This window comes from Vicugna pacos, chromosome 7 (genome assembly GCF_048564905.1).
Source record: "Vicugna pacos chromosome 7, VicPac4, whole genome shotgun sequence".
NCBI classification, from domain to species: Eukaryota; Metazoa; Chordata; class Mammalia; order Artiodactyla; family Camelidae; genus Vicugna; species Vicugna pacos.
In genome coordinates, this window is record NC_132993.1 from 5,188,542 (window position 1) to 5,201,716 (window position 13,175).

Below are 13,175 nucleotides of genomic sequence, written 5' to 3' on the forward strand. Positions count from 1 at the left end.
TGACGTAGGCTTTCCGAACCGGGGAGCTTCTGCCTCGGAGAGATTCCCTCCGGTGACCTCCCTCCTCAAACCCTATTCATAGTCATCATCTGTCATTTAAAGATCTCTGTGCGTGCTTCTGGGTTTCTTAACTATAAATTCTTCTGGATAAGGAACATACGTTTTGCTTCTTTTCTTTAGTGTGCCACCGAGTGAGCACAGTGTTGGGTATTCATAAGATGTTCAGATATAAACGAGTTAATTAACAAATGCTAGCACCAACTCTGGTTCCGGAGCTGAGGAGTGCTATTTGGGGCAATTTTCATCAGTTCACAGCCCTCAAGAATGCAATCATGAGACAATTAGAGAGCAGCCGCAAGAAAATCTATAATCAACTCCTTAAGGGATGAGGTCAAGGCTGCTTCAAGTGTAGCATCTGTCTGTGCTTCTGTCTGTTGATGGCGGTAACCAACCTACTAGCCCTCAGCCACACCCTGGCTGACTCCACTGGGTCCAGGCTCTGCAGACTCGTATGGGGAGGGGAAGAGAGGTACTCCTAGTGCTCCAGCCAACTTTCCTCGGACTATCAGAATGTAGCAAACGGCTGGAGTCAACAAACGGGGCCCAGAAGAGAATTCTCTGGCCTACGGTAAATCCGGTCTCTAATGGGGCACACCTGCCTCTTTCCAGCCCTGTGGTCAGCTGGTCCCTGTGAAGTCATCATCAGCAAGACATGGCTCAGAGCCATTCCCCAGCCAATCCTGAGGTTACCAGATGGCCTAGGGAGAGGTGGAAAGTCGCGCTGAGATTTTCAGGAGGACATTGGGACTTCAACATCATCAACCAGGGTCAGGGCAGGGCCACCTGGACTCGTGATGCAGGCCGCCAAAACCCAAAAAGGTTTTGGAAAGGGCCCCACCCCACCCCCACCCCCGCAGCATTCTGGAATGTGTAGTCCCGGAGAGGCCTTTTTCAAAATAAGGTTGTAATCACTGAAAGGAACAGCACGAGCAGGGCACACTGGGAGCCGCGCGCGACGGCGGGGAGCCGGGGAAGCGGACACGCGGTGCTTCCTGGGATTTGAAGTCCAAGGTTTGCCTCCGCGGTCGAACAAGAGTCCCGGGAGGCGAGTGCTGCAGAGAGCCTGAGCGCAGCCTGCTGGGTGTTGTAGTCTTCATGTTGTCTAAGGCCCTGGGTATTACAGGGAAACCTGGAGGGCTAGGACTACAAGCCCCAGAAGCCCATGCGCAGGCAGGAGGGCGGGGCAGAGCCGGAGGCGGGGGTGCCGCCTCCTCTGCAACGCCGGGCCCGGAGTCTTAGAACCCAGGGCCCGCAAGGGTCCCCGCGCGGCGGCCGCGATGCAGAAATACGAGAAACTGGAGAAGATTGGGGAAGGTAATGGGGACCACGAGATGTTCCTGCAAGATCTTCTTCTGCAGACCCTTCAGCATTCCTTGCAGCCCTGACTCCTCTACCTTCAGCAATACCCAGGGACCCTGACCTCAAGCTCTGGCGGCAGCCCTGGCCCCAAGCTCAACACTCTGTGCAGACACCAATCCTCCCCCTGTTAGCATTTTCCATAGACGCTCCCTCCCATCCTTAGCACTTCTTGTAGACCCACCTCCCGACCTCTGCACGCCCTGCGTTTCCTACCCCTATCCTCAGCACCACTTGCCCAGCGTCACCCACTGCCTAGCCTCAGTTCTCGCTGCAGACCTCAACCTCAACGTTCCTGCTGGCCCTCATTCCTCTTCCAGACCCTTGCTCACTATTTCCAGGCCCTCCAGAAGCACAGCCTCTATTATAGACCTCTTTACCCTGGCAGCAGCAGCCTCTCCCTGTTGCACACACCCTTAAGCCATCTATCTGCAGGCCCCTTTCTGCCACATCCCCACTCCCCACAGAACGGTTCCATGCCGAGCCTACACCCTGAATCTCTTCCCTTACTCCTCCAGGCATCAGAAGTAACACGTTCCCACACTGCCTGCTCTCCTGGCAGGGACTTCCTGGTTTGGGGAAGGGTGCCCCATCCTTTCCCTCACCCCTGACCTCCTTCCTCTAGGCACCTACGGAACAGTGTTCAAGGCAAAAAACCGAGAGACTCATGAGATTGTAGCTCTGAAACGGGTGAGGCTGGATGACGATGATGAGGTAGGACTGGGGCATTGGGACCAGGGAGGGGTGACGGGCCTAGGCTGGGTGGGATGTGACTGTTGCCCACCCGGTCCCCTCCAATGTGTAGGGAGTGCCAAGCTCAGCCCTTCGGGAAATCTGCCTACTCAAAGAGCTGAAGCACAAGAACATTGTCAGGTGTGTAGATGGGTGGGGTCCTCCTTGCCTGTGTGGTCATTTGGAGGAGGTGGGGGCTTCAGAGATGGGCTGGGCTGATACCAGAATGTTAGGAGCAAACTTGTGGCCCTGACTGGCTCAGCTCTCCCTTCTCCCTAGGCTCCATGACGTCCTGCATAGCGACAAGAAGCTGACTTTGGTATTTGAGTTCTGTGACCAGGTGAAGAGGGGCTCGAGGGACAGCAGCCTTGGGAGGGTATAGGGACCCAGACTGAGGTTAAACGCTGTCCCATTCCTCCACCCCCATCCCTTTTTAGGACCTGAAGAAGTATTTCGACAGCTGCAATGGTGACCTAGATCCTGAAATTGTGAAGGTGAGGGAACTGGCATTCTGGGAGCTCCTTGAGGATGGGATTGGAGTCTATATTCAGTGAACGTGCTTGCTGAGTGCCGAGTTCTGGGGCCCCTCCGGGGCGTAGGAGAAGGAGAATACCCTGTTACTACCTCCATCTTAGAGGGCATTTTCTTGTGATCTCTTTGACCTGACAGTAACACTCTGATGTCAGTGATGTGGTTTACATTTGAGAAGTGGGAAGATGAGGTTCCAAGAGATACATTCATTCATTCATTCCACAAATACTTACTGAATGCTTTGCTGTGTATCAGGCACAGTTCTAGGTCCAAGACTAAGTGCCTTGTCCCAGGTTCCTGGGGAAACAAGTGCTGAATAATAATACAGCACGATATATATATATTGATGGTTATGATGTACGCGTTTAAATGAGGCCAGGAAGGGGAGAGATCAGTGTAGGCTGGAAAGGGAGGAAGGCCCACTAAGCTGTCAATTTCAGAAAGTGGGGACCAGGGTCCCCATCACCGTTCATTTTGAATACTCAGCACAGTACAAAGTAGGTCCTCATTAGTGAAGGAAGGATGTCGTGCGAGCTTGGTGCTGAAAGCCCGGGGGGGTTTCAGGGCAAAGCAAAGGGTGAAGAGGGGCGCGTGCTCCATTGCTGGGCGAGCTTCCTATCAGGAGGGTCTGATGACCTCCTCCCTGCCCCTCCCCCAGTCGTTCCTCTTCCAGCTGCTAAAAGGCCTGGGATTCTGTCACAGCCGCAACGTGCTACACAGAGACCTGAAGCCTCAGAACCTGCTCATAAACAGGGTACCTCTCTGGGAGAGGGCCGGACATCTGGGCTGGCACGGAGTGAGGAGCGGGGCGGGAGGGTGGGAGCTCGGGGCCTGAGCGCGTGGCCTGCCCCGAGACTGTTGAAAAGCCCCTCCACGCCCCTTCCCGTGCCCTCAGAACGGGGAGCTGAAATTGGCTGATTTTGGCTTGGCTCGAGCCTTTGGGATCCCTGTTCGCTGTTACTCAGCTGAGGTGAGTGGCGGGATGGCACTTGGGGATGAGGGAGGGAGTCCCCAAGGAGTGTCTCCCAACTCCTATTCCAGGACCCCAAACATTATTTTCCTCTCCTCTCTGAGCTCTTTCCTCCCAAGCCCACTAACTAGGGGGTCCCCGTGGGTGGGGTCTTCTCCAGGTGGTCACGCTGTGGTACCGCCCACCGGATGTCCTCTTCGGGGCCAAGCTGTACTCCACGTCCATTGACATGTGGTCAGCTGGCTGCATCTTCGCAGGTGACATGCTGGGGTCTGCAGAGGCACTCTCTCTCCCATTTAAGTGGACAGATGGGGTCTGGAGAGTCCCCTCTGGGGAAGGGAGTGGGGCCTCTGGGATGGGGATGGAAGGCACAGGTGGTGCCGTGGGTGAGAGGGGTTATTCCTGGGTCACCTCCCCTTGTCCCCTCGCCTCTCACCCAGAGCTGGCCAACGCGGGGCGGCCTCTCTTTCCTGGCAACGACGTAGATGACCAGTTGAAGAGGATCTTCCGATATCCTCCCATCTCCCTTCATCTCACACCCTCGGGAAGGGGAGTAGGCAGCCACGGAGCTTAGAGTGCAGGGAGGGAGGGCTGTGATGGGCTGGGTCAGGACTGGGGGTGCCTGGGGACTTCTCTTGAGGGCAGAGGGTAGTAGACACCCTGGTTGTCACCGGGCAGGGCAGGTGCATGGTTCTGGCTGGAGAGTGTGTGGCCTGTAGATAAGGAGGGCTTCTTGGCAGAGGAAGCCAAGTGCACACTTCTCCAGCTAAGAGCTGCCGAACAAGGACCAAGGAGTCGAAAGGAACAGGAGGATGATAAGTGAAGTAGGGGAGGGCTGACTGCTTCATTAGGACCACAGACATCAGGTCTTGGGTCAGGATTTGGGTCAAAGTAGTTAACGTCTGTAAAGCACCTGGCCCTCCGAAAACAGCACACAGGTGGGACTGAAGATGAGCATCGCAGGTGTGGGGGGCGGCTTCCATCATGAGCTGGGGGATAAAGTGAGGAGGGTGGGGAACCCAGGAGGGGAAGAGCCCCTCACCTGCCCCTTTGCACCTGAGTGATCCTTGACCCTGTGGACACGCTGCTGGGGACACCAACCGAGGAGCAGTGGCCTGCCATGACCAAGCTGCCAGACTATAAGGTGTGATGGGGAATGGGGGGTCGGGGTTCACCTCTGGCCCCCCCCCTAGTTCATGTCCCTAGCAGCCTCCCTGCCCCCACAGCCCTAGTCTGAGTCTCCCTGTCCCCTACAGCCCTACCCGATGTACCCGGCCACAACGTCCCTGGTGAACGTTGTACCCAAGCTCAACGCCACAGGGAGGGACCTGCTGCAGGTGACCGAGGGCAGGGCGCTAGTCGGGAGGGACTCGGGGAGTGCGAAGCTCTGGGCCTGAACCTGCTGCCCCTTCTCTGCTTCCAGAACCTCCTAAAGTGTAACCCCGTCCAGCGCATCTCAGCAGAAGAGGCCCTGCAGCACCCCTACTTCTCCGACTTCTGCCCTCCCTAGGCTCCAGCCTCGGCCACCAGGCTGGGGCCTGGCCTATTTAAGCCCCCTCTGGGGAGGGGAGGAAAGGCAGGGATGCACGGTGTGCTGAGCTCCAGCTGTGCTGGACCCGGCCAGGATGGAGGTGCCCTCACCCGTGTTCTTCACGCCCTCCATGGACTTTATTTAATTTCATAAATTGGCTCCTTTCCCACAGTCTGGCTGATGTGGTAAAGTGGCTTGGGGGTGGGGCCTGGGTCGGGGAATCTCTGCTTCGTCTCCTCTCCCTCTGCAGCCCTGCTTCCAGTCCAAACACAACCCAACTGTCTGGTCCTGGCTCGGCCACTCTAAGTGACGGGCTGGAAGCTGGAGGGTGGAGGCTCTGACCCTTACCCTTTATGGTCTGGGCTTAGGGGCAGTGCTGTCCCCACACATGTGCCTGTGCACTCATGCATGTCCCTTTCTCCTCTGCCCAGGAGGGCGGGTCCTGAGGGGTTAGACCGCCAGTGTCTGAGAGCAGCGATGGGCTTCCACCAGAATTGGGAGAAAAGAGCCGGGCCTTTTTTTGTGGTTCTCTTTATCCCACGTGTGCCTGCCCCACCTCTTCCCTCTTCATCCCCCTACACCTGAGCCTGCAGGAGAGACCCAAAGATGTGGGTAGGAACACCCCCTCCCCTGTTCCCTTACTTGTCCTTTTCCAATAGTTAGGATGCAGAGAAAGAGTGGGAAAGTGGGCCATGGCTGGGCCTGGATGTGTCCTTGCTGGCAGGAGTGGGAAGGGAATGCCTCCTCTCCCCGTCTCAGGCTGGGGCCTTCTCTTGCAGAGAGGCTGGGGAAGCAAGACTGGTTCCCATGGAGAGGGGTGGGCAAGCTGGCGCTTGGTCCCAAATGTGAGAAGAAGAGTCATGATCTCCTGAGACAGGACTGCAGCTTGTGTTCTTGGAAGTGGGCTAGTGCCCTGTTTTCTCCCCGCCTGCTCCCCCAAGTCTTCCTGGCTCTGGGTCAGATTCTTTCTCCAGCTCTTCCCTTGTAGGACCCGCAACTGATTGTCCTACCACTGCCTCCTCCCTGCCTTCACGCCTGGCTCTGATCTCCGCTCTCTCTGAGATGCTGGTTTGACAGATTCATTCACACTGAGGTGCACTGACTGCATGCTGTCTTACTACTCTTCTCTCAAAGACAGATTTCTGCTGGTTGGCATTTCAGGCATCACGTCGTTGGATGATGGCTGGCAGAGGCCTTGTGCCTGAGCAGGGTGGACTTTGGCCGGGCTAGCCTGCCTGTAAGAGGGACCGCTGAGGCTGATGTACTAGAACTTTATTTGGGATGAAGAGAGCAAAGACGCATGCAAGCTGGCCACATCCTGGATGTTGGGGTGGGGCCCCGAAGATACAGACATCCAGTCTAGAGCCGGGTGACGAGGTAGCAGGTGTGGTGGGAGGCAGAGAGAGGCTTGGTGACAGCACAGGGAGTGGTGGGAGGCCTGGTGAGACACAGACCACAGCACTGGGACACAGCCCTGCTCCTGCCCCTGTCCTCCCAGACCTAAACTTCACCCTCTGGTTGGGACCTGCCCCTCCTCCCTTGACTTTATGGGGCATTTCTTGTTACCTGGGGCCCAGGCTGAGGTGGGGAACTTGGGTTCGATGGCTGCCCAGCCCTTCCTGAAGCTGTGGGAGGAGGGAGAGGGTCAGAGGCCGGGAGAGACTAGCCAAGGAAACTGTGCCCTCCCCCACCACTTTTTTTCTCAGCTGGGTAGGAATGGTGGTCTGCGCTTCAGGGGGAGGGGCTGAGCACCCACAGTGGAGATGGCAGGGCAGAAGGAGGGGGCTGTTACCAGATTGGTGCTGGAGTGCCTTTGGGAGCGCTTCCGGTTCCAAAAGTATCCCAGGACTCTGTCCCGGAACACCTGGGGGTGAGCAGTGGTGGAGGTGGCCAGTGCATGCCTTCCCCCTGGATCCTGTGGCTTGATTCTGCCCACCTCTCACCCCAGGCTGGGACCCAGGCCCACCTCACAGAGGAAGTCCAAGATCTCAAGGATAGTGAGCAGGCTGGCCCCAATGAACAGCCCCATCTGGCCACCAATGTCACCTGCGGAGACAGGGTCACCTGTCAGCTCACAGGTGCTTTCTGTCCACACCTCCCTAGACTGCAGGGTGCACACACACACACACATACACACCAAGCAGGGCAGACACTTCATAGGCCTTTTTCTGCTCCACCGTCTCATAGTTGAGGGCTTCAAAGAAGATGTCCAGCACCAGCACATTCTCCCTGGAGGAAGGGAGTCCGAGAGCGTTTGCCTAGTGCCAGCTGCCTGCAGAAACAGGTGCCCTGTTCTCTGGTCCTTTCATGAGCTCTGGGGAGGGGTGTCACCGTCCCCCTTTTCAGAAGAGACGTCAGAGATGTTAAGCAGCTTGCCCAGAGTCCCTGAGCCCCGTGAAAATGGACAGACTGGTGTCCCACCCGGGTTTGCGAATGGAGGCTGGACCCGGAGGAGGGTGCCGGCCCGGCCCCCAGCCCCTCGACCCGGCTCACGTGATGTAGGCCTCGCTGCGGTTGTGTTTCTGGGCCAGGTAGCGGGCGGAGGCGCGGCTGGGGATCCGCACCATGGAGAGCTCCTTGGCGTAGCGCGTGCTGGCGCAGGGGCTGGGGCAGGTGCACGCGTCCTTCCGCAGCATGGCGTCTGCAGGCCACAGGCGCCCGGTCAAGGCTGCACGCCCTGCAGGGTCGGGGTTGGGGTCGCGGGCCAAGCGGACTGGGGACAGGATGCTGGGGAGGCCTGCTGCTTACCCAGCACTGGGCTGGCACAGTCCTTATACTGCTGGGGGCTGCACACTGGCGCGCCGCCTGGGGCGGGGAGCAGAGGAGACAGCTTCAGCAGTGGACCCCCAGGCCTCTCTACCCTCACCCCTGGCCCTCTTCCTCTGCTGCTCCCAGCCCCTTACCAGGCATGTGCATCATTCGGCAGCCGCACTTACGAGCCACATAGCGTGTCTCGCAGGCCAGGCGACACCCCATTAGACTATATGGAGGGCTGGGGCCTGGGCTGGGACTGGAGGGACCCAGAGGACCAGAGAGTTCTAGCTCAAAGTCAGGGTCCAGAGGTACAGAGCTGCAATCACCCCAGGGCGGCGGTAGGAAGCTCAGCTGTAGAGGGATGTGTTAAGGAGGCTCTGGGAGAAGCGTGGGCCTGGGGAGGATGTGAGGTCACTGGAACAGGTTTGAGGAGCTGGCGGTTGGGGTCTAAGGTGGTGTGGGCTGAGGAGGGGCTTGGGAGCCTGGGGCTTGGGAGGCACCAGTGAGGATACTTGTTGCTTCTGGCAGGACACAAAAGTCTGGTAGCCAGGGGCTGCCCCGAAGCCCAGCTGGTCAATGAGTGGCGGCTCCTCCTGGCTGTGGATCTGTACTCGGACCCCCACCTCAAATGGGGTCTCCTCTGCAGTGGAAGTGGGACCCTGAGGCTCGAGTCCCAGGAGACCCTCTGCTGCAGCCCCTTTTCCCTAGGACTGTGACCAGCTAACCCTGCTTTCTCCTCACAAGGAAGGACAGCCTTTGGGGGCCCTCACCATCCCCCCCTCCTTCCCAGAGCCACCCGAGCTGTGCACCCCCAGCCTCACACGTGTGCTCCCATACCCATGTCCCTCCACACGGGCAGATACTCATCCTGCTGCACGTCCAGCATGATCTCCAGCCCGTTCCCCATGCCGCCTTTGGGAGTGGTGAGAAGCTCCGTCCCCTCGGCGCCGGAGTTAAAGGTGTAGCACTGTCCCATCCGGGTGAAGATCTGGGGGTGGAAAGACAGATGACAGATCTCACCCAGGAACAAGGAGCCCCGCCAGCTCTTTCCCCTGGGCCAACACGAGGACCGTGGGACATTTTCCCTCCCCATCCTCTATTTGGGTCTCTTCTTTGAACACTGGAGTCCACCTCTTACTGCCCCCGACCCTCCCTCTTACAGGCACATGTATTAGGACCCTCATGGGCTCCCATCACTCAGCTTCTCCCCTCCACTCCCAGCCCAGGGCACAGCCTATAGGCCAAGCGTTTCTTCGGAGACAGGTGTCAAAGGATGAAGGTCCCAGTTACCATCTTCCAGGTCTGGCCAAATGTTGAGGAAGCAGACAAGCCCCTTCCCCCTGGCAGAGGGGGGTCTCCTGCCCTACAACACCAGTTACCCCCCACGCCCCAAAAGCAGGGTCTCTACAGACTAGACCTTGGGCCCAGAGCCAGCCTGGGTGAGTGCCCCTTGCTGGGAGGTGCAACTTTGCACACTGCCATCCAGCTGAGTGGCAGGGCGGGGCCCAAGGAGGACAGCTTCCTGGACTGAACAGAAAGGCCATGGGAGGTCATGGCCTGACTGGGAAGGAAAGGACCCAAAAGCACAGATGTTAAGGTTCCCTGGCTTTGAGGGAGCCTGGGCCAGCAAGACCCGGGATTGTGGGTCCCAGGTCCCCGGCTGGAGAGGTCGGTGGCCAGCTCACCGTGGTGAAGTTCTCTGGCCCGCATGGCCAACTGCGGTAGCGACAGTCCAGCAGCATGTCCTCGAGGGCATGCCCGGCCCGGGCATAGAGCCGGGCCAGGTCGAAGGTGGGGCTGGGCATGAAGCCGGGCGGCGCGGGGGGCCGGCCCAGGGCGCGCAGGTAGGCGGCGTGTTCGGCGGGGTCCAGGCCCAGCAGCACCGGCCCGGCCCAGTGCAGGTCGTTGGGTGTGAGGCGTGAGCGGCGCAGCGGGTTGATGTTGCACAGGGTGACGGCTGGGAAGGTGAGCCGGTAGCTCTCGCGCTCCTCCAGGGCTGTCTCGTGGTGGAACTCCCTGTAGTAGCACACCCTCTCCGCCACCTGGTAGAGGAAGGTGGCCAGCGACAGGAGAACGGCTGCAGCCCACAGCCCCCGGCGCAGGGTCAGGCCCCCCGGGCCAAAGACATGGCCCAGCCCGTGCATCGTGCAGCTGCTGGCGAACACGCAGATGTCTGAGGCAGGCCGCTGGGCCTCCTCCGGCCCTGAGGGGGGCTTCATGGCTGGAGCCCGGGGTGGGGGACTGGGAGGGCTGGGAGACCAGGATACAGGGGCTTAGGAGGAGGAGAGAGGGTGGGTTGGAGGACTAGGGCTGAGAAGGGGATTTGGAGGGTCAGGCAGGGGTCACTGCAGGTGTGAGGCAAGGAGAGGAGAGGGCGGAGAGGTGGGGAGGCACTGGCCTGGCGAGACTGGCTGTGGCAGCCTAGCGGGTCCCACTTGACCTCCTCCAGGACCGGGCTGTGGCTCAGCTGGGCGCGGCGCTGGGTGTGAGCGCTCCGCAGCAGAGATCAGGTAGGGTGCAGCCGATGTGGCCAGCGGGGCCGCTCTGCTGGAGGCTGCTCTGCTGAGCCTGAGCTGCCGCAGAGGATTGGGTTTCAGCAGTGAGGGGGCAAGGGGGCCGGCAGAGCAGTCTGGGGGGGGGGGGCGGGGGAGGTCCCTGGGGCCCCAGGCTGAGCCATTAGTGCAGTGTGGGGGGGCCGTGGCTGTGGAGACCAAAGGCGCCAGCAGGAAACCACAGCAATCTTGGGGAGGGCTTGAGGGGAGCCCAGACATAAGCTGGGGCTAGGGGTGCCCTCAGGGCCCCCTAGGTTCCCAACTACAGCCCCTGTATGTCAGGCCCGAGGGTCAGTCGCTGGCCTTTGGCCCAGCCCCTCCCCCTCCCCCCTCCCCTCCCTTCCCACTAACCTCACTTGGGATCACTTGCTCTTTCACAAAGAGCGAAGCTGGCTCGTGACCAGGCTGGAAAGTGTGGGAAGTTTGGCATCAACAGACTCTTCTTTCTGAGCCCCTAGCATCCCAGCCTACATGACAGACAGACTCTTCAGGCCCCATGTCCAGCAGTGGTGTCTCTAGTGACCCTCTTTCCCACCTCCCCATGCTCAGGCCCTCCTGTCTTGGAGGCTGGCCTCTGCCACAGTGACGGTGGGCTCACCTACCACCCTCCAGCTATAACATGGGTGCCCACGTGCAACCGTCCCAGGTAACATGAATGTTCTATGATCTCATATCTTTTTTCACTTAGCAGCATATTCCAGGGATCACGTCATATCCAGTACCTGGGATGCTTCCCCGTGTTTTAAATGGTTCAATACCATTTCATTTATGTGGAAGTACCATCGTTTATATAACTGCACCCCTATGGATGGACATTGGGAGTTTCCAGTCTTCCATTACAAACAGTGGTGCTCTAATACCGTTGCACAGACGTAAACTCCCAGAAATAGAGCTGCTGGGTCAAGAAGAGGGAACTGCACAGGGAATTTGATAGAGACCACAAAATTCCCCGTCCTAGGGGCTACCCCACTTTGCACTCCCATCAGTAGTCGGGGTATGCCTGTTTTGCACTCGGACTTCTCTAAAGTAAGAGACACTGTGCCCCTGAACAAGCTGGAGGGCTCTGGGCCACAGCGCCTAGCACGGTGAGGCAACGCTGGCCTGGAGAGGGCAGAGCCGGGGTATTTGACTGAAGATGGCTCAGATGTTCCGGAGGAGACGATGGGTTGGGCAGGGGGAGGACCCTCAGCGGTTGGAGCAGACACCTCCAGAAAGCAGAGCTGCCGCCTGCAAGGTTAGTGCCAACTGGCCTGAAGTGGGACTCGGGTATCTTGCTGATCCAATGTGCAGGGCACAGTGGGCAGCTGAGGGTGGTAGCTGTCATGGACAATCAGGACTGCTTGTCAGGGTAAAGCCCTGCGCTTTTGGTTGCACACTGACCTGCCCCTGTGGACCTGGGAGATGCTACACTGCAACCTGAGATAAGGCAGGTTTATTTCCACTAATTTATTTACTGAAACTTATTTCTAATCTATCTCCTTCCACAAAGCATTTGAGGTTAAGGGTTCATGTTGGCGGGCCCTTGGCAGTTGAGTGGAAGGGATGACATAGTTCACAAACCGAATTTTGATGACACTGTGCTGCTGCGGTCGCCTGGCCTCCTGTCCATCCTCCCGATGAGACCACAGGTTCCACGGGGGCAGGGATGGCCTCATCCCCTGCGCAGGCGCAGTGCACATGGTAGGTACTTAATGAACACATCTTGAAGGCGTGAATAACAGGGTTTATTGCAGCTGTCACCAGCTTCTAGGCTGTAGCACTGTGAGTTTTAAGTACCTTACCTCAGATTGTTTAAATTCTTAAAACAAGCTCTCAAAATTAAGTACAGCTGGGTTTATGATCTGCGTGGAATTGCTACAGGAGCCAAGGTCGAGGTTAAGGCCACATAGCAAGTATGTGGCTGACCGCAGGGCCTTACAGCTCAGGGCTTGCCATAGATCTCACTACGTCCCTAAAGAGGGTACAGGATTTGGAGAGGCTGCCCTGAAGAGGTAAGGAGAGACTTAGGAGCTGGTGTCAGAAGGTGTCTCGGGAGGTTGGAGGCTGTGGCTGGTGCTGGTAGAGCAGGAGGTGGCCTCTGCTGGCTCTCCCTTGAGGGAGGGGCCAGGGCAGGCCAGTGTGGACTTGGCCGGTAAGTTGAGGCCTGCCCTTGACTGCCCTCACTAGGGGGGGCGTTGAGTGGCAAAGCAACCCAGAGCTGCTTCCTGGGCTGAGCTGGCCCTGGAGTACAACCTCTCATCACCAAGAAGGCAAGGTATCAAACCAAGGTGGCTTTGGCCCTGGGATAATTCCAGTGTTCTGTCCCTAAAGTAGCGTTTGGTCCTAAACCACATGCAGAAGAGACTGTGGGGACTCTCAACCTTGGTTCCTGCACTCACACCTGAGCCGCTGCCACCTCTTCCAGGCTGGCCTCCAGTTGCTGCTGCCCCAGCGTGTCCCATACATTGCTGTTGCCCCCAAAACATGGCATCGCCCTTCTATGCCACAGGATAAACCCAAAAGGGCCAGCACAGGCAACCCCTCTTCCTCATGCCAGGGAGAGGACTAGTGGAGTCCCCAACCTGGACATGGCTGTGACGGGGGAAGGGTTCCTGGTGGGAAGTGACATGAGCAGAATCAAGGCAGGAGGGGTTACCGGTTCTGGGAGTCGACCGTGGCTGGTGGGAAACCCTGGCTGCTCCTAGGTCCC

The 13,175-nt window shown here is 58.4% G+C and overlaps 2 protein-coding genes across 5 annotated transcripts; one reads left to right on the forward strand and one right to left on the reverse strand.

Moving 5' to 3' along the window:
* The first annotated feature begins 1,337 nt into the window (after positions 1-1,337).
* Positions 1,338-5,159, forward strand: CDK5 (cyclin dependent kinase 5). The gene is made up of 12 exons (NM_001287200.1): positions 1,338-1,374; positions 2,042-2,130; positions 2,222-2,289; positions 2,428-2,488; positions 2,586-2,642; positions 3,338-3,433; positions 3,575-3,649; positions 3,810-3,906; positions 4,090-4,159; positions 4,733-4,793; positions 4,906-4,986; positions 5,073-5,159. Exons 1-12 carry the CDS (start codon positions 1,338-1,340, stop codon positions 5,157-5,159), a joined length of 879 nt encoding a protein of 292 aa, NP_001274129.1.
* A 1,278-nt stretch (positions 5,160-6,437) lies between these two features.
* ASIC3 (acid sensing ion channel subunit 3) lies at positions 6,438-11,383 on the reverse strand. 4 transcript variants are annotated; one of them, XM_031673805.2, is made up of 12 exons: positions 10,838-11,383; positions 9,620-10,507; positions 8,772-8,922; positions 8,447-8,574; positions 8,084-8,285; positions 7,929-7,985; positions 7,674-7,821; positions 7,318-7,409; positions 7,147-7,226; positions 6,973-7,044; positions 6,747-6,805; positions 6,438-6,618 (listed from the first exon to the last, which is right to left on the reverse strand). In XM_031673805.2, exons 2-12 carry the CDS (start codon positions 10,151-10,153, stop codon positions 6,540-6,542), a joined length of 1,602 nt encoding a protein of 533 aa, XP_031529665.2. In that variant the 5' UTR covers positions 10,154-10,507; positions 10,838-11,383; the 3' UTR covers positions 6,438-6,539. The 4 variants fall into 4 exon arrangements, 3 of the variants coding, with proteins under 3 accessions (XP_031529665.2, XP_031529664.2, XP_072820291.1); XM_031673804.2 differs by lacking the exon at positions 6,747-6,805; XM_072964190.1 differs by lacking the exons at positions 6,747-6,805; positions 8,084-8,285; positions 8,447-8,574.
* Between the last annotated feature and the right edge of the window lie 1,792 nt (positions 11,384-13,175).

Bases quoted from the DNA above. Each gene is read 5' to 3' on its own strand.
- CDK5 (NM_001287200.1), top strand. From the start codon at position 1,338: ATGCAGAAATACGAGAAACTGGAGAAGATTGGGGAAG. The intron at 2,489-2,585 runs GTGAAGAGGGGC...ATCCCTTTTTAG, and splicing joins TATTTGAGTTCTGTGACCAG to GACCTGAAGAAGTATTTCGA. The intron at 4,160-4,732 runs ATATCCTCCCAT...CCCTGTGGACAC, and splicing joins CAGTTGAAGAGGATCTTCCG to GCTGCTGGGGACACCAACCG.
- ASIC3 (XM_031673804.2), bottom strand. From the start codon at position 10,153: ATGAAGCCCCCCTCAGGGCCGGAGGAGGCCCAGCGGCCTGCCTCAGAC. The intron at 8,575-8,771 runs GTATGGGAGCAC...CTTCCACTGCAG, and splicing joins GCCCGTGTGGAGGGACATGG to AGGAGACCCCATTTGAGGTG. The intron at 7,822-7,928 runs GTAAGCAGCAGG...TGTGGCCTGCAG, and splicing joins CTGTGCCAGCCCAGTGCTGG to ACGCCATGCTGCGGAAGGAC.